The 22314-nt window shown below is 45.7% G+C and overlaps 1 protein-coding gene across 2 annotated transcripts in view; it reads left to right on the forward strand.

Moving 5' to 3' along the window:
* The window catches only part of LOC119165190 (small subunit processome component 20 homolog), a 127143-nt gene that overhangs the window by 69950 nt on the left and 34879 nt on the right, over window positions 1-22314 (forward strand). For both annotated transcript variants that reach the window (XM_075871014.1, XM_075871015.1), the window contains exons 43-48: window positions 2376-2474; window positions 5917-6084; window positions 6649-6809; window positions 12366-12510; window positions 19061-19177; window positions 21186-21350. In XM_075871014.1, coding sequence (XP_075727129.1) covers window positions 2376-2474; window positions 5917-6084; window positions 6649-6809; window positions 12366-12510; window positions 19061-19177; window positions 21186-21350 — 855 coding nt within the window. The remainder of the gene's footprint in view (window positions 1-2375; window positions 2475-5916; window positions 6085-6648; window positions 6810-12365; window positions 12511-19060; window positions 19178-21185; window positions 21351-22314) is intronic.

Raw genomic sequence — 22314 nt, forward strand, 5'->3', positions numbered from 1 at the left:
TGGTTGAAGCTCATGCATACATGATTCATTTGTGATGATGCAAGCATTGACCAGTGGCACGCAGCACAAATGTTTGCTCATGGAATGGGTACAATATCCCGGCCTTGGCTATTGTGTAGTCATCCTACTTCGAACTGTTTGTTCAGAACAGTTGGCAACTTTGAGCCATATTCTATGATTTCTTAATCAATTCATTCAAGATTTGTGCATTGCAGACAAGCAAGTGTAACACCTGGGTCACTTGGCAATCATGACAACTGAATAACATTATATAGTAGCATATGTGCTCATCCTTTTGAAGGAGCCACGCTTCGCATGAAGCAAGAAAAAGTCATATGGACGAGCCTCTAACAACGTAGCCTCAATGTAATTTCACCAACTGTGGCATATGGCTTTGGGCAAGTAAAGTATTCTAAGTGCGTGCAATACCGCTGCTGGAAATGCACTGCGAAGAACTGGAAGAAAACAAAAAAATGTGATGGGGCTGGTTGTTAAGCTACTCTCTGTGGTACTCAACCATGGTGCATAGAAAAAGGCTAGAAAAGAACTGCCACGGTGTGTCAACCCTTTAGTATTCTGTCAAGGCTTACCCTCAATCCTCATTTTCATAAGCATTTGCTATGGAAATACTTCGTTATATCCAAAAACTTGGTATAAATGATTATTCGTTGCAATGTATCTATGACAAAGCTATTACCGTTATTACTCGTATAAGCCCCGCACTTTTTTTTCACAGAAAATCAATGAAAAGTTGGGGGGGCGGGGTGAGAACTATGCGGGGGAAATTTATAGCGAAAACGTATGGAGCGAAAAAGAAAATGAAGTGGCCGCAAATCGGGACTCTCACGCCAGCGACTAACGGCAAGCTTTGAGAAGTACTAATTAAGGCTTACCTCAACTATAAAATCACAGGTTCAACACAAGGCAAAATTTATTTGAGACTGTGGGAATCGAGCGCGCCCTCCCCTTTGGCACCTCGCTCCCCAGCGTACACGAGTGCTGACGCGTGCGGCTCGAGCGCCGGGAACATAACCACCGTGGTTTCACTGCCAGGCCCCTTTCGTCTGGTGCGAGCCGTGCGTTGGTCTTCCCTGCAAGAGACACGTGTCCAAAAATGCCTGGACAGCACTGCTCCCCCCTTAAGTCACGCTAGCACGTCACAGGGGTCTGCCAATCCTCATTGGTCGCCCGTCACAGTCCCTCCCCCCTGGTAACTTGTCTTCGCCCGGTGCTGGGCAGATACACACCAGCCTGCACGAGAGGTAGACGCGTTGCTTTAGCAGGCGGCTTCTTGTACGCGCGCTCGGCTACTGCCTTTTGTGCGTTAGCCCTAGCACCTGCCGGCAAGCGTACACTCAGTCGGTCTTGCGGAGTTCCCTGCCAGGCCGCAAGCCTGTTATTGTTGCATTGTGCTGTATCTTGGGTAAATAAACCCGTATTTGATGACGACCTGCCACGGGTGCCATCTCCGTGTCGTGTCGTAGAGTCAACGAACCTGGCGTCTTTGTGCGTGACGGCAGTGGATTACGTCGCGCCCTTCTTTGTCACTTCGTAGGGTAAGCCGTTGGCAAACCTATCTCCACAAGACACAAAAGCTGCAAGAAAATAGTAGAGAATTGCAATACCGTATGCAAAGCTTGTGGGCGTTGTGGGCGTAGCGCTAGCATTCGTCACTCAATAGGAGCGCACAAAAGGTTAGCGTACGACCTCAACCTCGGGCTGATGGCCATTTAATACGGAATCGTCTGCAGTTGCCTATTGACGAAGTAAACTTTACCATCCATCTCAGTCTTAAACACATGGAAAACCCAACGCGTCTTGGTGGCTTGCAGCTGCTGTCGCCAGTAGCGAACACAAAACTCGTCAACTCCAAAGGGCCTACCGGCGGCCCTGTTGCCATTGTTTACTGCACGATCAATCACATTCAACTTGAAAGCAGCCGTGTAACTTCCTTATCGCCCCATATCGTAACAGCATTATGGACACAGTGTTCAAAACATGCCACAATGCACACTTGCCACTTCGGCTTGGATTAAATTGAGGCTCCGTGCAATGATAGTACGCTTGATTATTAGGAGATGGCGCCAGATGGCATGCGCTATCATCAGCAGCGGATGGAACGAGCAGACGACATTACTGAGGCAATCTTCAGAGGTGCGATAATTACTTGCAAAAAAAAATACGTATTTTTGTTGGGCGATATTTGGGGTGCGAGAATTATGCGAGTGTGAGGAATATGCGAGTAAATATAGTATTCACTTACTTCATTATAACCGATAATTTATTATATTCAAATTCGTTATATCGAGGTTTGAGTGTATATCAGAATGCCAGGCACGTTACAAATCTCTGGTGTTTGGTACTCTTCTGCTCAGATTCACGTACTGACCTACACGGTGCACGCCGTACTCTCCGCCATGTCATCTGGACTTGTTACTGGTGACTTGGATGCCTGCTTCGAGGACATCATTGAGGTAAGTGGCTTATCGTTTTACACTGAACTGGCATTTATGCTGCATTACCTAATAATTTAGAAGTAATCTGCAGCATGCAGTCAAACTTTGTTAGTACATACCCACATTAAGTGTAGTAATGGTTAAGACGTAATTGGACTGCTTAATTAAGCTGTAGCTGCAGATTAACTAAGCCATAGTGGTTCACCTTATGCCTACTGGTTAGTGTGTACTAACTGTGTACAGTGGTAACATTACCGTAAAAGCCTGCGCATAGCCTTTTTTGTTTATTTTAGGGTACTATATTTCGGCCCCGTACCACATGCGGGTCTCAAGAATTTTCGGCCAATATTCAGTTTTGATTTCGGCATAGTGCGGTGCTATCATCATCATCAGGTGTTTGCGCGCTTCTGCGCTAGGTAGTGATAGCGGCGGTAGCAAGCGTTAGTATTACAGACCCGCGCGATAAACAGTGGCCAGTGGCTTTTGCTTCAACTTGGCGTCCATAACAACGGCCACGATTTCGCTCCTGTGATTTTAAGCCATGCCAGCACTGCGTAGGCAGTACTCTGCTGCTTTTAAAAGAAAAGTTATCGCTGCTGCCAAAATCATTGGCAACTATGCTGCGGAGCGGCAGTTCTAAGTCAACGAGCGGAGCATTCACTGTAGGCGGAAGCATAAGGACACCCTTTTTGCTTGCAGCGGCCAGCGAAAAAGTTTCCGTGAACCAAAAAAATGTACCATTTTCTGACGTGGAACGAGAACTCGCAGACTTTGTGCGGGAGCAGCAAGCTACACATCTCTTTGTTAATATCGAGCTGCTACAAGTGAAGGCAAGGGAGATCGCCCGAGACAAAGGCATTCAGACGAAGGATTTCAAAGCGAGCAAGCATTGGGTGTGTCTCTTCATGCGCTGTGCTGGGTTCTCCATACGTCGGCGTATGTTGATCTCGCAGAAGCTACCAAAGAGCTGTGAAGAAGACCTTGGCAAGTTTCAAAAGTATTTATTGCATTGCGAAAGGCTGTCCCCTTTTAGTTAGGCCAGATCGGCAACAAGGATCAAATGTCGGTCTACCTGAATATGCCCTCGGCACTGATGGTGCGTCACAAAAGCTCCAGGCAAGTTATCATACGATCAACTGGGAACGAAAAAACACGGGTCACTGTAATGTTGTCCTGCACTGAGACGGTCGCAAGCTACCATCCTACGTGGTGTTCAAACGAAAGACACTGCTGAAGGGGCAGAAGTTTCCAAGAAATGTCGTCGTCCACTGCCAGGACAACGGGTGGATGGACCAATTGCTAGTGCTTGACTGGATAATGTTCGTGTGGTGTCGACGGTCCAAAGCACTGCTTGGGCTTACTTCGATGCTTGTGCTCAACGGGTTTCGGTGTCACCTCACCGACTAAGTGAAGCGATTGCTGCGTGACTGTTGCACCGAGCTCGTCACCATTCATCACAGCTGCAGCCGCTTGATGTGTGCTCAAATAAGCCATTTAGGGACCATGTCAAGCGGTTACGCGGAGCGGATGAGGTGCGAAGAACCAGAGGTGACCTCTGCCAAGACTGCTGAGATAAGCCTCGCCAGTGATGCTGTGCTCGTGGATAGTCGATGCTTGGGCCTGCATTTCCGAGGCTCTCGTTTGCCGCATGTCAAAAAGTGATTGATCTCGAAAGTGCTTGATGGTCCTGAGGATGATGTGCTGTGGGAGAAAATTTCCGACAAGGGAGCTTTGGAAGAGAGTGCATCCAATGACGGTGATGAATGGAGTGTGTCAATAAATGCATTTTTTCATTTTACTCGGGCTATATTAAAGTGAAAACATTTTTTCTCGTGTTTGCTGTCCCTAAATTACACCCCGGACTATGTGTGGGTCCGAGCTATATGCTGGCTTTTACGCTACATTTTGCGCTGGAGAACTTTACTGTGCTACTTATCTTGCAGACACCACAATGTGCCCCAAGCGGTGTCCTGACATTTTAATAAGTGTGGAGACCGCCGATCAATTATTACAACTTCCGCGCGATTGCAATAATGCCTTCGCGGATAATCATTGGGAAAAAAAAGGAAGGCAAGGTGGCGACCACCGAACAAGAGCACCAGTCTGACTTATTGTGGACAAAAAGCCTTGTCACAGTATGCGTCCCAATCTTTCTGCTACGGCACACGTGTGACATAGCGCCACTTTGAGCCTACTGCACGCTTTTAATGGGCGACCTCCTAAATGTGCCAGGCTTCGGATTGCTGCCGCTTTATCATGCGAAACCGTGTTCAATTGCGCATCCCTTTGTAGAAACGAAGCAACTGGCTGTCGCAGAGTTTAACGTTGCGGGTCGCAGGCACTTGGAGACCTTGCTGTATTGACGATAACATTTGCACGGTACAGCAAGTGTAGCGCTGCCTCCATCCGCTGCTAGGACTGCTAGAGCATCGCAGAGTGTATATCACTTGCAGAAATCTCATCGCTGCGTTAACCCAACGGTCTGCTTGCCGCATCTGTGCATGGTCTGAAGCGGAGTGAGCGTATTCTGCTGCAAGCAGATCGGCAGTAGCGGCAGGCGCCGAGTAGACGAAGCGCTGCATGTAACTATCCAGTCAATTATTTGGCTTTCCAGCTACTACTGTACCACATTTTTAAAAAATAACTGAGTTTTCGCTTGGGAGTAAACCGGGGAACTCATTTATTTCAGTTCGTTCTGTCGCTATATATCACACAGCGTATCACGGACCTCGTGATAACTTTGAAGTGCTCCTTGGCATCCCCGCTGTGTGCTATGGGATGGTTGTGCAAGAGAAACGGAATCTTTTTTGCACTATGGTACTAAGAAAGAAATGGCTTTGTGGTGGGCACTTTGGTACTATTTGCTGTGGCGCTGTATTTATTTCGTTCTTGGGAATGATGGCACATGTCAGAAGATGCAAATTTGTAGCTGGTGGTTAATGAGTAGTACGTTTAGTGCGTAGTTACGCCATCATTCCCAGCAGGTACTTACTAACAAAGCTTTTTTGTAATGGTATAGTTTCTAAGGCTTGGTGTGTCAAAAGTACGGTGTGACATTGATGCACACTCTGACATGGAACTTCGGATCAGCTTTGACCACCTGAGGTTCTTCCTAGATGTTCACTTGAATATCAGCATATAAAGTTTTGTATTGTAAATGAGTTCTGCGGAAACCCACAAAATAACGGAAGGGTTAAGAAAGGGAAAGAAGACAACCACCTGTTTGTAGCATGAAGCCACAAGAAAATCCGTACCGATTTTCTTGTGACTTTGTGCTACAAACAGGTGGTTGTCTTTTTCCGTTTCCTAAAGCTTTGTATCACACGCAAGAAGACGTAATATGTGAGATTTAGGTGCGTGTTAGAAAAGCCTGGCTGCTTTTGGCACGTAAGACTACCGTATTTAATTCTTTTAGAAGTAGGTGAAATCGGCAAGCCGCGCCGTTTTCTTTGTCACGCAGGTCTGCCAGGCCGAGCTGTTTTCAGACATTGCAGAGGAGAAAGAAGTGGCCCAGATCGGCAGCAAGGTTAGGGAGGCCAAAGCAACCAAGAGCTTTGCCATTTACAACATCCTCGCATCCGTGGCCTCAAAGGACAGCCTGCGTCAGCTCACCCCTGCCCTTTGTGAGGTACGTTTCCTGCGGCCATTGTTTCTTCTAGAGTATCTTCACGAATTTGAGCTTTAACCCCTTAACTGCTCTTTTTTTTTTTTTCAAATTTCCCGCCAAAAAGTGGCTATTTTTTTATCGCTGATTTTGAATTTGTACTAAAAGGTAGCTAGTCGATGTTGAAGAAATGTTTTCACCACATTTTTAGTCAAGTCAGTGGAACAAAGTTTATTTCTGAACAATGCATAGGAAAGCAGCTACCTGCTGCTAACAAAATTGAGAAACTTATAAACAAAACAGTTGCAGACGTCACATCTTTCTTCAAAAGGCACTTTTTCATTCTCGTGTAGTAGCACGTCGCTAAAGTGACATTCGGTGGACTAAAAATGCCTTCGCTCAAAATTATGCTAAACTGGATTGGCGACAAAGATAGAGTGCTACTGTGTTGGATCAGCTTCTGTGACAAAACAGATGCGCCATCTTCCCACACATGGCAATCAACAGTCTCATGCTATACGAGAACTCTAATACTACTTTATTTCGTCTTCGTCTCTGGTGCATTCGTATCTGTCAACGCTCTCGCAGGTGCTGCTGTCCACGTCGAGTCACAAGACTGTGAAAAAGTGTGATGACTGCCTGCATAACATCGTCACGGGCCTCTCTGCAAACAAAGGCATGCCTGTGGATGAGCTGCTTATCTACGCGTATCAAACCATCAGCCAGCATGCGCCTAGCCTTGCAGAAAAGTGAGTCTTTTGTTTTCCACACTGGCACGCGGTGTGCCTTCGAGTGCAGAGCATTTTTGGGTTACCAGAAGCATCTTTGATGGTATCCCTCTGTCAATCACATTGTGACGCCATTGTATTTGTTTTGTTTGGGTGTACAGTAGACTCTCAGTTAACGGAAATTTGTTAAACGAAACTACTGCCTAAACAGAACTATTGCTTTTTCAAGGCTTGGTTTCGGGCTTGTATTCTGCACCTTTGTTCACCTCTCAGTAAACGTAACTCCTGGTCCCTTCAGGTTCCATTTACCGAGAGTCTACTGTATATTGCCACATTGAATACCCAGAATCTCCACCAGTGTCACTATGCAGAAACAGCAGCAGTCGAAAACAGGAAACTCACTTTAATTGTACCAGAACACTGGCAAACTGATCGGAAGAGAACCTCGTCGTCTTCTCTCGCTGCGCGTGTTCTTCGTTGTTCTCTTGGTGTGACAATGTTAATAGGGTTTTTTAATAAAGGCAACTCGATATAGAAATGTAATAAAGCAAGTTGTGTGGAAGGTGTAAACGAAATTCTTGAAATCGTGTATGCAATTATATATGGATTTATAACATCATCCAAATGTTCGTTAAGTCTTCTTATGGTGGCACAGATCCAAATGGTCCAATTTTCAAAGGATCTGCCGCATACAACGGGCCGAATGTGAGCGGTAGCCTAGGTTTTGTTTACTTTAGTGGTGTGGGGTCTCAACCCCACTCTCAGAGCGGATGGACACAGGAGGCGCGGTCAGGCAATCATAACAAAAGTAAATTTATTCACTTTCTTTTACAGACGACGATATTGGCAGCCGAATCAAATACGTCATTAGTGATCAACATGCTGAACAACCTTATACAACATTTCAATACAACACTCATGCAAAATAACAACAAGGTACTGCAAGTACAGCGTCGCCAACGTTTGACTCAACTTGAGGCATCCACGAGAAACGACCTGTAGTTGCTAACTTTCTGGCCACTGCAGGAGACTCCGTCCATATCAGCTGCCAGACACCAAAAAAATTAGAGACTACTTCCTCGAAGGGAACCATAATGGGATGCAAAGCAGCAGCACTGCACATGCCGTTGGCCCGGTTGAAACGGGCGTCGACACAGGTGCTAGAAGAACTGTTTGAAGCGAAATTTGGTGTAGCCTTCATTCGAGTAAACCTTTCTTTGAAGCGCAAAGACACGGGAGGCGGGTTGGGGTTCGTGCAAGTTTCATTGCAGATAAACGAGCCGAGAGAGGGTTTCCACTTATCGCGGCGGTCGAGCGTTGCGGGCGGTGGAGAGGGTTAAGCGAGGTGGAAGTGTATTGCGAGTGGGCGGAGGAGCAACACCACCACAAAACTATATTTTTAGCCGGAACGAAAATGTAATTGAAACATTGTCTATTATTTCATTCTGAAGTGAAACAGAAATTTTTAATCAGTTCACGTATGCACTTGGCAATTCGGAACAACTGAGGTCATGCAACGTGAGCAATAATACACATCTCAGTACAGTACTAGCGTGCATCCCAGGCAGGAATTTCCAAGTAAAAAAAGCGTTGCAATGGTGCAAAAAACAAAAACAGTGGCAGTCAGAGATATTTGTATTTACTCATGTGGACTTTCATATGACTGTGACACATGCAAGCATGGAGAAGGCATTCTCGGTGCAGAAGTTTGTTTTATATAAATGGCGGTTTCACATATACACTCGATGACAGGCTGCTTGTGAGATCATGACACAAAGCATTGAGCCTGCTAGAACTTTTGAGAAAGTTGACTATAACTTGTGGCATATTCGGTGGGGGGTTCACAAGCTCTCTGAAGAGTGGCAGCACGTTTAGTTGCTAGAATTTGAACTACCTTCGGTTGGCTCTTTCGGAGCATCAAACTCCGAGTTAGAGCGCTCCCAACCGTCCCGGCTTCAAAGTGAGAGCGCGAGCGCACTTTCTGACAGGGGACATCGTCGGGCATGTGCATGGCGTTTTTGAGCGGGTGTGTAGTGATTTCACATCCGCGTAGTGATAAATTTCAAAAAGGAGGCATTCACATTCGTCATTACTGTTACATCAGCTCGGTGGCAAACGCCTTGAAGCTAAAGAAAGGTGAAGGGTGCGACCCACTTAGATGAAAAAAAAAAAGAAGGGGATAGGATCGAGAAAAAAAAAAAAGAAGGGATAGGATCGATCAGTAGTGGAGGCCCTCCTTCAGAAACTGAAGTGCAAGCTGAAAACAAAGCCATCGGTGGATAACAGGGCACTGGTCACGCCGCATACGCACAAGGTACCTATTGTGTTTTCAGCCCCACGGAAGCTGGCCGTGCATTGCAGCACCACAAAACCAGACTTTTTGCGATAAAAGACTTGCAATGTCATTTGTACCTTGCGCTGTGGGTGGGGTCTATGAAATTCCACTTACATGCTTCAAAGTTCAAATTGGCCTGATTTGACGCTGCGTGAATGACAGGGCAAGGGAACATGAGCTTTTGATCTTGCATGTGTAGGTCAGACCTTACAAATGTTCGCATACTTTGAAGGAGCAAGAACACTTTGGCATGTGAAGGTTTGGAGGTATATTCTGTCAATGTGGAACGAGCTGTGTGTATCAGTGACATGTCTGTTACGCTGTGTAAAGCAGAAATGCAATTTTTAAATTTTTTTGCTATTATGGTGCCATAAGCCTGGGATCGATTTTTAATCTTCTTCGCAACTGTAACTGCACACATGCCTGCGCTACTTCAGAGCAGCGATCGAACATCTACCCCTTTAATCCATTGTAATAGCCCACCCCCTCATGTAAAACCTTTTCATTGGGGCCTATTAGGTATTGTAAATAAATAAATAAACATAAAATAATCGTCACATCTATGTGCTGAGCTGGCAAGATTGTCGCTGCATCCAAACATGTCAGCACTATTTGTCTGATCGACGCCATTTGTCGATGCAGCGCTGGAATGTCTGGCGACTCTGAGCTATAAGACGGACAGCCAACTGAATACGTCGTTGGAAAGGCACTAGTTCCCGTGGATTTGTAAGAATTCGTGGTACAGTTAGTTCTGATCCTTGAGAAGGTAAAAAGAATGTGTCCTACCCCTGCACCGCCTTCTTGAAATGAGTGTGAGTAACTATACAACAGAAGCAGTAGTATTTTTATTGCTGCTCTAACTTAATAGAAGTAAATAGCATTACAATCTGTTGCGGAGCATTTTTTTTTTCCAGATCAAAATCGTAATGGAACTTTTTCCTGGAAAACGAAACTAAAACCAAAACAAAAACCATTTCGTTCCGACGCTCTGGTTTACTGACGCATTACGAGCTCTAGCTGATGTTACCTAATTGTTGGCAGATGTTTTCCATCTGCTCTAAAATGATGGGACAGGATGCTTTCTTTTGTACATTCTTTGTTTTTAACAGAGTACTCTCTAAAAACAGTTTTTATCTTTTCGAGAATCATTTTGTACCACAGAAATAATCGTCGTGTCTTTTCTTGAAACTCAACACTCGCCATTCGTTACATAGCATGTTCGACCAAGAATGCCTTGCAACGCTGATAGCACACATGCCGTTCAGGATGTGAAAGTAGCCGGCACAAGTCATGCAAAACATGTAAATGTGCATTGGATTGCACACACACACTGCAATAAAAAAATAGGCCCGTCATTTAACAAATAAAATAGAACACGCAACAAGCGTCATGGCTGTCTAGAGGAGCAGTGTCGGTAGTGCAAAAGAATGAAAATTGAATAAAAATAAAACAGTTAGCAGCAGGCACTTTGTGTAAAGCTCTTATGAGCCACCTGTATCCACTTTTCGCCACCGTTTGCTGTTGGTGGCACCACCTGTACAGCCCAAAGCAGCAGCGCGCGAAGCAGAACTCTTGGCAGATCACCTTTGACGAGAGAGAAAAAAAAGTGGTGGGAGAGAGAAATCATTCGATGGAGGGGGGTACATTGAGATGTGCTAAAAAGGGACAAGCTAGGCGTTTGATAAGGAGAGCGTTAAATGATACCACATGAAAAATGAGCAACACCTTTGTCTGTATAATTTCTCTATCACCTTTCTCGCGTGGAACGGAAAAAAATCACAGCGTTCCACGGAGTGAATGATCATGAGCGGGGCGAAGCGTCTGTCCGTCCGTGCACGCGTCCGTATGTCCATCTGTCTGGCGACGAGCACGAGTCGCCGAGGCCCTCTACTCCGCTTCGTCCATGCCCCATCAACGACGCGACGAGCTGCCGCGAAGCTCCGCGCCCGCCGCTCTGTCGAGTCTAGTCTATGCCCCACCAACAATCTGCCACGTACGGCTACGATAAAGAAGACAGAGACGCACTCGTTCCTCGCGCACCCAGGCACAACCCGCGCAGCAGCCAATCGGATAGATAGATGAATTGATATGGCTGTGCCCTTTAGATCGGGCGGTGGCTAGCGCCACCAAGCCGGAGAGTAGCGGTACAGCGCCATCTAAAATATCCTCACTCAACTACAGTTTGTATGTACTTTTATGAGACAGCGCCGTCTATTATACTGTTTGCAAGATACTACCTTTTTTTCCCCGTCTGTTTTCTCGGTTACATCTGATGCAGTACAAGGTTATCTGATGCAGTACAAGGTTAGACTAAGAGGAGCTTCGCCCCTAAAAATCTGCGCAGAATTCTCTCATGATGTAATTCTCTCATGCATAAAGACGACTCACGAAAGAGGGAGTGAAGTTTTTCTGCGCAGTATTTTACCCCGTGAAGCTAAACCAACTCGCCCAGTTTTGTACGCTGCTGCAGAAACCTGTCGAATTATGCCTCGCGCGAAGGCATGACGCACGCACATTTGGTTCAGCCCGCGGCGATGTCAAATCGGATATAATTGAATTTATCAGATGCTGCAAAGCGCAGTGCTTCTTTTTTTTTTTTTCTCCGCCCTCTCTCTTTCGTCGCGTCGGGTTGTCTTCAAACGCATCTTGTGCCAAGCTCGAATGGTGAAGCGTTTATCTAAAGCCGTAGTTGTGGAAAGCCGCTCGATGATGAACGTCAGTTATCAACGGCACGCAGCTGCGGCACCCGGTCGCAGTGGGAGCTTGCGGACGCACGCGTCGCTTGTGAGCGATACTCCGACAAAATTTGCCGTTCGCAGTGCAGGTGCCTCGCAGCTGCTACTCTTTGCGCGGACTCCGCAGATGGCGCAACACTCGGTTGATACCGAAATCTCGATGCTTTTTTTGTGACCGTGTTTGCGTTTTTTCAACACGCGAAGAAAGTGATGCGCGCGCCGCTTGCTTTTCTTTTTTTACTTTAGCGCAAACGACGCGCGCGTCACCTAACTTTTGTTCTTTACATTTTATGGAGACGTTGATTCACTATGCTTGCTGTGCGCTTTGCCGAGTGAAAGCACGTGTTTCCATCGCCGAGCTGCCAAGTTCTCTAAAGTTGCGCTGTGGCGTATATTGCGACTGCCTCGGTGTGTTGTTCCGAATTCGAAGCGAAGTTGGGGTGTATTGTGTTTGTACGCGATGAGCTCTGAGAAAGCGACGCCGGCTCCTTCGACGTCGCTTCGCAGGCCCCGCGTGCCGGTGCCGCAGCCGCGGCTGCTCGAAGAGAGGTCGGACGTGTACCTGGTACCGCAAGAACCGGCCCGGAGCGGTCTTCCCGTGCGTACCAGCAGGGCGGCCAACGGTCACGTCATGGTCGAGTTCGGAATCAAGGTATGCGATACCTTTTTTGTGCAACCGCTTTGTGTCACCTTCGGGCAACTTCGCGGAGTTCGTGTTCGTACTACAGTTTGCAACATGTTGTCCATGCTTTTAGCGGCGCCGAAAGAGCTAAAATTAGTGAAGCAAGCGCTGCTTCAGTTACTGGTATTCTCTAGATCAATTCAACGTTTGCCGGTGTCGCCGTTCGGGCTTGGGGTACCTTCAACCACGGTCGCCGTGTTGCTACTCTTATTGAGCGTGACTAAGTGCCTGTGTCTTCAATACTTGCTTATTTGAAGTATTATTGTTGCGAATGAGCTTCTGCGTTGCGGCGAAAGTCGCTAATTGGTTTAGCGAGAAAAATCGCGGAATTACTTTTGAGACCTCTAAATGGCAGGCGTCCGGTAACGCAGGCTTACGTGTAGTGAATTCGAAACTAATCAAATTCGCGCGTCTTGCGAAGGCGGCGGCTGTGTCGTTCACGTGACTTTAAGGACTGGATGTGGCGGTACAGTGGCGCTTGTAAACAGCCGGCAGCTTGCGCACAGGTGCACTGCACAGCAGGAGCCACGTGCTCCGCTTGCAGATTTCATTTTGCAAAGGCAGACGACGTAATTATCGAGCCAGACGGCAGCTCGTGACAACGTGTCGTGCGACGCGCGGTGGGAGGGAAATTTTGATTGCTTTGCAGTCAAGAGACAAGCACGCGTCGCACGTGTCTCCGATAGTCGTTTTGAAATGTCCCTGCAGCCCAGTTACGCCCACGACCTACTGTATTGTACTGACCTGCCCAGCAAGCGAAGCGCCAGCACGCCCTTTCTGGTACTGGCGCCTGCCGCTATGCCCTTTGTGGCGCTACAACTTACCCCATCCGCACCGGTTGCTGACGGTCAAAACCGCTTTTTTTTTTTTTTTTTGCAGCGCTTTTTTTTTTCTTTGTCGTTTGCTCGCGCGACACTGGGAAAAAAGCAGCAATGTTTACGCGTGCGTACACTCTGGACGATTGAAATAAAAATGAATAAAAGCCTCTTTTTGAATAGACTTAAAAGTATAATGACGATCTTTTGCCACCGTCTCCTCGTGCCGAGCTGCGATAGAAGCGTGCAGGTAGGTGCAGTTTGTACACCAGCGAAGCGAGGTTTCTTGGTGCAAATGAACCATCACGATGGTGGTGTGCTGCGTGTCTTTCTGCAAATCAAGGCAAGGGAAGACTTCTGATGTCACTTTTCATGAGTGTCCAGTGACCGAGGTTGGTGAAAAATGGAACCAGGTGATTTCTAGAAAGGGTAAGTCTGCTCAATTAGGCGTTGTCTGGCATGCTGAAAATATAAGTTGTAAATGACTACGTAGTTGCTGGGCTGGTTGGTGGTGCATGACAGACTGAGACGCATATTAGCGCAAAAAATAAACCAACAACCTCAAAAAAGTAAATGACGACGTGCTTTACTCACAACTTTTTATTAGCAAAAAAAAAAAAAAGAGAGAGAAGAGTGCACATATGGAAGCCAGGTCACTACATGTGGTTATGCAACTAGGTCTTCAAACACACCCATTGTGGGAAGAAGCAGCTTCTTTTAGATTGCTTTGGTAGTTTAATTACATTACCAAAAAAAGCAGAGATCATTGCATAAGTGAATATTTCTCCTCTGTCGCTTGATTAGTTCGACCTCGAACTTGAATTTATGTGCTACCGCATCTGATATAAACATGTTAGTTTACCCGTCTACGCGCATGCATGACAAAAGGACATATACGTGAAGACTTTTCTCCTAATGAAAAGTTGTGAGTAGCGTGTGTCTTTGTCTTCTTTCTTGTGGTCATCCGTTTTATTTAGTGCTAATGTATCTCGGCCAGTTACGTGTGTCACATGGTTAACGAGGTGAAGTCATACGCTCACTTCATAACTGTATTTTATTCACTTCGCCACCATGATATAAACTTCTAATTGCATGGTATACTCCTTAGAAAAGAAAAAAATTGTATTTTATTCACAACATTTCATTCAATGTTCATCTTCTTCCTTTCAAGGTGCTGGCAATAAAGTTTGGCTCCCAAATGACAGGTCGAAGGTGTGCAGTGCTCCAACCGACTATAAGCCAGGACTAAAAGTAAAAAGACTGAAAGCGGATGCTGTGCCGTCAGTGTTTCCACACTACCCAAAGCACATGGTGCCGCCCGTGGCAAAAGTCTGCCGCACTTTGAAACGTTCAAATGTTCAGGAACATGGACCCTGCCCAAAGAAAAAAAATGACTAACAATGTTTAATGCTTGGCGTCTCCCCACGGCTCTTGCATACAAATTGGACCAATGAAAACGAATTTCAAGGAAAGGCGTAGAACAGAACGCAATTTTTTAATGCAGGAAGAAAACAGGTTCAGCCCTGGTGCAGCAGAGCTTGACATCGAGCGACATGTCATCCGTACCATCCGCAAGCACAACTGCGGGGCCATCCTCAGAGTTTATGCACCATTTACCGAATTAGAACGCACAAAACCACCTAAAACTGCACCTGGCGACAAACTAAAAAAAAAAAAGACCGACGCTCCTTGACCACGCAAACAACTATAACCAGCCAGAAGATGCGCCGTGTGATGACTTCTGCAAAATCATTGCGCGGAAATGCCAAACCATGGCAAGGAATAATGCTGAATTAAAAGCGCAAATAGCCAAGCTGAACCGTGAAGTTGCAGAAGTTAATCTTCTCTCCAAAAGAGCAAATGCTGCAGTCTTGCAGGTAAAGTTATTTGCTGTTGGTGCTGTTTCGTTTCAAAACAGTTGCAGAGTGTTTTTTATTGATTATTCATGTACCTGCGATCTACATTTACCATTTGATACGAAGGTATTTATGCACAAAATTGTCTGTATTGGGTTGTTTTCTATGCGCGCTGGATGCCGTGGCCAGTGTCAAATGTCAAAGTCCTTGCCCTTTCTTGTCCTGACAGTAAATTCAATCTAGCCGAGTGTGCGACAAGTCTACCAATGTATACACGTACAGCTGGTATCATGAGTTAAATAAACATTTGGTGGGCCAGCACTTTTTACAACCTGTCTCTGTCATCATTCTTTCTTGTTTTGCACGCTGATACATCTTTGTATCTGATTTGCGGTCCCATTTGAAAAATAATGCACTGAAATTTCAGCTAAAATGCAAAAGAAGATTCTCAAAGTCACATGAAATAAAAAGATTCAAGATACCCGCCATATTTACTCAATGCGTGATGAAATTCTTCTTGAACCGGCGGTAACCCATGCATTTCCATGCATCCACCAGTGCTCAGCTGGGCTAACTCGAGCGCCCCCTAGGCGGTCAAGTTCGGCATCCGAGCCGGCGCAGGCAGCTCCGTAGACCGCCGCCAGCTGGGCAGTTCAGGAGTACAGTAGGTCGTGGTTATGCCGACCCAAGGAGATGTTTTATCCCTAGACTAACCCTCAAAAATCCCTAAATTTTAAGAAAAGTGCCTAGTTAATATCTTTATTTTTGTCATTCAGGCTAATTGACTCTTAACAAAGTATTAAGATAATGTGCCCTGTGGCCAATCAGTTTTGGATTTTGTTAACAGTAAAGATTGCTGTTAACCATCTTTTAAGGTCTTTTTTTTTTTCTACACGTTCTGTGGAGTTGCTTATAAAGTGCTTGCAAATGGCACCTGTTGTCGCAGAGACAGATTTGCATGTCAAATTCACTTTGCACATGCATTGAAGACATAGATTCAATCATACGCGTACACCGCAAGTCTGTAGTGCCTTTCTTGTACTTGCAGCTTGATAGCTGGTGGTCTATTCTTAGTTTTTCACATTTGCAATCACTGTTTCAATATTTTCAGTAGATGTAAGTAGTCGCTCTATTTCTGGCTGATACCACCGTCTTTCCTCCGTACTTTCGATCAGCTCCACGTTTGGCCAAATCTAGTCCTCACTTTTTCGCTATCCAGTAAAGGCCTTCGCGGAAAGTCTGAAACACCCGAACAGTCTTTTTGTCTCTTTTCATCACACTGTTTCCAGAATATTGAACTCGTACCACCCTACCAAGTCTTCAGTCCTGCTTTCGCTCTGTTCTATAATATTCCTGGTTATTTTACATGGAGACATTTCTTGACGAAGGCACACAATGGGTGTAATCTTGACACGTGTTTATGTGCACTTCAAGACAAAAATTTATCTGTTTCACAGTCTAGCAATCACTCGGAGAGCTCATGATATGTGTGTGCTTAATACTTAGGACTACAGAGTTTAATTTTTTCAAGTGTTGAGTCTATTGTAATCTCGCGTTAGAAACTGCGATCCACTTCAGACAATCCATCAGAACAGGAAAACTGTCCTAAGTAGAAGAAAAAGGATGAAATAGCCTAAATTATCATTTTTCACAGCCTTTGTAGTTGAAAGAGCGTGATCAGTTAGTAATTCCTTTAATCAGGCCACATAATGTCATCTTTACAGAGCCTTACAAAAATCTCTATATTTAGCAAAAAAAGATGCCAAATACCTGAATGAGGTTAAAAATCTCTAAACCTAATGACAAATCTGGGGTTGGAATCACTGTTGCAGCCACGGAGCCCTGCAACTAGACCTAGCGTAGCTGCGTGGCCAGCCGACTGCAGGGGGAGAGTTGCAATTTGGGCTTGTTGGTAATGCAATAGAAAGAATTGATGTAGCGTGAAGCGAAAGACTGAAACAAGCCGTACTTCGCTTCGTGCTACCTCAAATTCTTTCAAATTCAGGAAGGACTTGCGCTTGTTCGTCCTTTTCTCCTTCTCCTGGAAGTGCTGCATGCTCTCCCCAAGGCTACAGTGCGGTAACCCTTCCTCCTCTCTTTTAAAGCTTCGGTGCACTTTCCCTTTCCTCTTCGTAGCCCTAGGCCGTGCTCACCCTTTTCTCTTCTTCCCTAAGGTTTCACCGTGCTTACCCTCGCCCTCCTCTTGCAGGCATGCTCACCTTATCCTCCTCTCCCCAAAGTCTTCGACGTGCTCACCCTTTCGTCCTCTTCTCTTTCTTCTTCTATTTGTGCAACGACGTGCTCATCCTTGACTTCCCCAAGGCGGGCTCACTCTCTTCTCAGGACCAGGGTGCGTTCATCTGTCTTCCTGTCTCTTAAACTTCAGCATGCTCACCTCTTTCCTGCTTTTCATAACATGCTCACTTCCTCTCGCCTTAAAGCTAAAGCGTGCTGTCCCTGAGGCTCCAACGTGCTCAGCCGTTCCGCCTCCTCAGGACTACGGCGCAGCCACCCAAAATTTTGCACCTGTTTCTTTTTTCTCTCTCTCTCTCTCTATAGGTAGCTTATGACCCACTTATCGTGGCGGGAGACGTCGTTTGTGTAAATGCGCCACGTGTATTAACTTGTAAATGTTTTTAGAATGCCCGAATGTAGTTTCAATTTCAAAGAGCACCGAGCCGGGCAGAAGCGGTTCTGGGGGCAGGTCCGTTCAATTCACCTGCACCACATGAACCAGTTCATGAGGTGAACTTGCCATTCGTTTCAGCGGTGCAGCATTGACGACCTCTGGGCCCTGCCATTCGTTTCGAAAGGGGCAGAAGAGGTGCAGCACTGGTTTGCAATTTTCCTGCATCTCTTACGCTGACGGCGCTGGCTTGGTGCAGCCGCGCGTGCAGCTGAGCAAACAACGCAGCTTAGGCATAAGCGCTGTACCCGCCTCTACTAACGCAGTGTGTTTTTCCAAGATGTTTGCGCCTCATAAACTGTCTGCATGTGCAGTTTGCCATCGGCCAGTGTTTGTTGAATGGTTTAAATTAAGCGAACAGAAATAAGGCCAGCGCCTTGTAGGCACATTGTCATTCGTTTCGGGTGTCGCATTGTGCCTGCACCGCTGAACTCGTGCTGCACAATTTCTGAACTTCACGTGCACAGCAGTGAACCAGTTCTGATTGGTTTAGGTGAATCGAACACACCTAAGGTAAAGGCTTCAGGCCACGTGGCCACACGTAAAACTGTGACATGAGCACCACGTGCGAGAGCGGGCTCTGCACTGACAGACAGCACAGACAAAAATGTAGGCAAAAATGTAATCAACGGTAGCGCAAGGTGCATGCGAGCAACCAGCCAACATAAACTTGTGACTTAGGTTTGCATTGCCCCTGCGTTGATGTCGGCAACACAAGAGGCTCCGCATCTCGCTCATTCGCACGGCATGCACTTTAACATCGATTTCAAGTATGTTCTAGGCTACATTTGTTGTTGACATTTCATAGATGTTGTGTATGTCTCTAGATAGGTCTATTTTGCTCATTACCTCGCTTTCGAAATTTTGTGTCAGTGCTCTTTTAAGGTTTCTGTGCACTCACCGCTCTCGCTCTCTCCGGGGCTACTGTGCGCTTGCTCCTTCCACCTCTACACGAGGATACAGAGCAGTGGCCATGACTTCTCCCCCTGCATTTGTTCTTCCTTTCAGTGTAGAAACGTTGCGAATGCACACGCTGCTAATCATGCATCCACAGTGGACTACTCGAGGGGTGGGACTGGATACTATTGCATTGGACATTGTGCTGAACGCATCACTGCAATGCCAACGGTTGACTATTGCTGTTGCAATAATGTGCCTTTCAGCTCTTACATACTTGTTTGAAGAAGGAGCAGGCAGGAGCGTGTGACCAGAAAGTGCTGGAAATGCTGGACCCATTTGTCTCCATGTTGGCCAGTCTCTTGAGATCGGAGTATGTGAAGGTGAGGCATACCTTCCCCACTCTTTTTTTGTTTCCATTGACTGCATGTCTGGGATCTAAAAACCGCTTTTTCAATGGCTTTCCAGAATTTCTTTGTGTCATTATAAAACAACAACAACACAATTTGTATGTAGTAATCGATGTGCCGAGTTCAGCATTAGTGTGCAACACATGACCATGTCTGTGTTGCAGAACCAACTTGGCTTATTTTTTCTGCGAGCAGTAATTACGACGAAATTTGCAGACGTAACCAGACGCAAGTGAGCTTTTGTGCATTTTTAAGGTAAACACAGAATTTTCCTTAAAAACTCAGAAGGGCACGATATACTAGTTGTCAGCATTCGTTGTGTTATAAATATGTTGGTTTAAAAGAAAAAAGTCTGCTCTACATTTTGTTGATCTGTCACCATTTATTCCTTATCTGCACCAGATGGACATGAAGCAATCAGCTAAATAATTCAAACTGTTCTATTATTATGACGGCCCCGCCGCGGCGGTCTAGTGGCTAAGGTACTCGGCTGCTGACCCGCAAGTCGCGGGTTCAAATCCCGGCTGCGGCGGCTGCATTTCCGATGGAGGCGGAAATGTTGTAGGCCCGTGTGCTCAGATTTGGGTGCACGTTAAAGAACCCCAGGTGGTCGAAATTTCCGGAGCCCTCCACTACGGCGTCTCTCATAATCAAATGGTGGTTTTGGGACGTTAAACCCCACGAATCAATCAATCTATTATTATGCCGTTTCCAATCTGAATTTAAATTTTTGCAATTTTATGAGGTTTAGCAGGATTACTTTGTTTGTTTAGTCACGTGTTCGAAAAATTGTTTTTAATTTGGAGCAAAAAAATTACTTTAAATAATACATGGCCATATTTCTCACTGCAGAATAAGAAGTGGGTACACAGCAGTGCAAATGTTCAAAACAAAGGCATTTATTGCCCTAATACACAATAAGCCACCTTAGCGACCTATAGAATTGGTGTAACTTTTTGTGTAATTGAGTGGATTTGACTGACTCATTATGCCAAGCTATTGAGTGGGTGATGTTCACCCCTGCCAGAAGCTCACACTTTTGTCATTAGCAGGTATCATGTGCAGAGTAGCGGTCATAAGTGCCTGTTGTAGACCACTTTCCGAAAGCACGCTCAGTCAACTGTCATGCTTTCGCACTGCCACTAAAGTGTTTCTCACTTCTGTGTCTTGATTACGAGAAAACTTACAGTATGGGGATGATACTGCAATTTGATGCCTAGCTTTCTTACGGGTAAGCTATTACAACATGGCAAACACACCACCTGTCAAGCAACGAGGCACTGGCATCTCCTCCTCTCCCAGTGGTGATAGCTGTTGCAGGGCACACGCATGTTTTCGTAGAGTGTCATATTCCTCTCTTCAAACGCTTCTTTCACCGGTGGAAAACTTCATTGTGGGCTGCTGGTCAGCAAAACTACCCTGGGCAGGTTGGCAGATATCCTATTTGGCGGCAGTGTGTACAACTGTAACATCAAGTTCGGAGAAATGTCATGCACAGCATGTTTCTTCAAATGTCATTGTGCACATTCGTGCAGGCTTCATTCATGAGTGGACAAACAGCAGTCACTTAACTTCATTGCACGGCGTATTGCTGCAGATCAGTTTGCTGGAGATACTACTGTGTATTTGGCGATGGTTCAGTGGCACATTTCACAGGCAACGTAAAGAGGTTCTGGTTTTCTTTTTCCCCAAACGAGTGCAACCAAAAACTGTGCTTGCATTTTGGGCCTGATATTTGATTATTTTATGCAAGGATTGAAGGTCACCAATTATAGGCAATTAGGCATTTAATTACACATTAATTAATATTAATTACTCATACTCTCAGAATACAATACGTTCCTTCATTTCTTTTTCTTGAAAAGCAATATTGAGTGCCTTGGAATCATGCCATGCAAATCCGGCCTAATTCCAAACAGTGCATCATATTTCGCACCCGAAGGGGATATGCAGCTCTTCATTGCCTTTGCTTTGGATGCAGATAATGACGACCTCACTGAGATGCTTCGGACTTCTTCTGCAAATGCCCCTGCCTAGCCTGCGGCAGCACACGCACCATGTGACCCAGTCCCTGTTCGTGCTGCTGCAGAACTACGCGGGCATGAAGCAGGGAGAGAACTTCGAGCTGCTTGTCCTTGCTTTCAAGGTAATGTAATCCTTTTTATGCCGTTAGTGTCTTCTGCATTCCCTTTGCATAGTTTTGCTAATAAGCACACTCAAACCTCATTATAACATAGTTGCATCTTACAGAAAAGTAAGTTCGTTATATCCAAAAATTCGTTATGTGGGTCTATTTCTAACCCTATATATTGCTAGAGTATTTGTCATTTACTTCATTATAACCAAGATTTCGTTATATCTGGTTTCATTATAATGAGGATTAATTGTAGTGCACTCCAATCTCGTTTTAACAGTCACATCTGCCATACTCTGTTGTATCCATAAATTTGTTATAAACATATAATTTTAACACTGTGTCTATGACAAAGCTATTCTGAACTAACTTTGTTATGATTGATAATTCATTATATCTGGGTTCGTTATATCGAGGTTTGAGTGTATAAAATGATTTTTTAGGGGAGGGGGATAATCCCTTGTTCACAATGGAATGACAGCCATGCAACCGGTTTAAAAGTAGCATTGAATTGATGGTGCTGAGTTTGGGTGTGCACAAGGTTTTGGTGTGCCAGGTAATCAATTGGAGAACTTGCTGACAGCCAGTCTTGTGAAGCCTCCATAGTACTCCAGCTACTTTTTGATTAGACCTTGTAATCTTGTAAGTTTGAGAGTTGAGAGTACTTGTAAGTTTACTCTCTTGATATTCAGTGTGAATGTCCACCTCGACCTTATGGTGACCCCGCTACTCACCGTAGCGGATGATCGCCGTGGGTTCACACTTAGCGAGCCACAGGGCCGCCACTCCGCCACCTACTCACGTGTAGCGCAACGCTCCACGCGCGCTCAACTAATAAGGCGTTTAGCGCAGCAAACGGGCAGTGTTCCAATACAAAACACACAACACTTTATTCCCTTTGGCGGCACCCCGAACAACAGTACAACCTTCGCTCCCGGGACGCGGGCAGCAAAGGCACCCGTATGCGGAGGTTCAC

This window comes from Rhipicephalus microplus, chromosome 8, assembly GCF_043290135.1.
Source record: "Rhipicephalus microplus isolate Deutch F79 chromosome 8, USDA_Rmic, whole genome shotgun sequence".
NCBI lineage: Eukaryota > Metazoa > Arthropoda > Arachnida > Ixodida > Ixodidae > Rhipicephalus > Rhipicephalus microplus.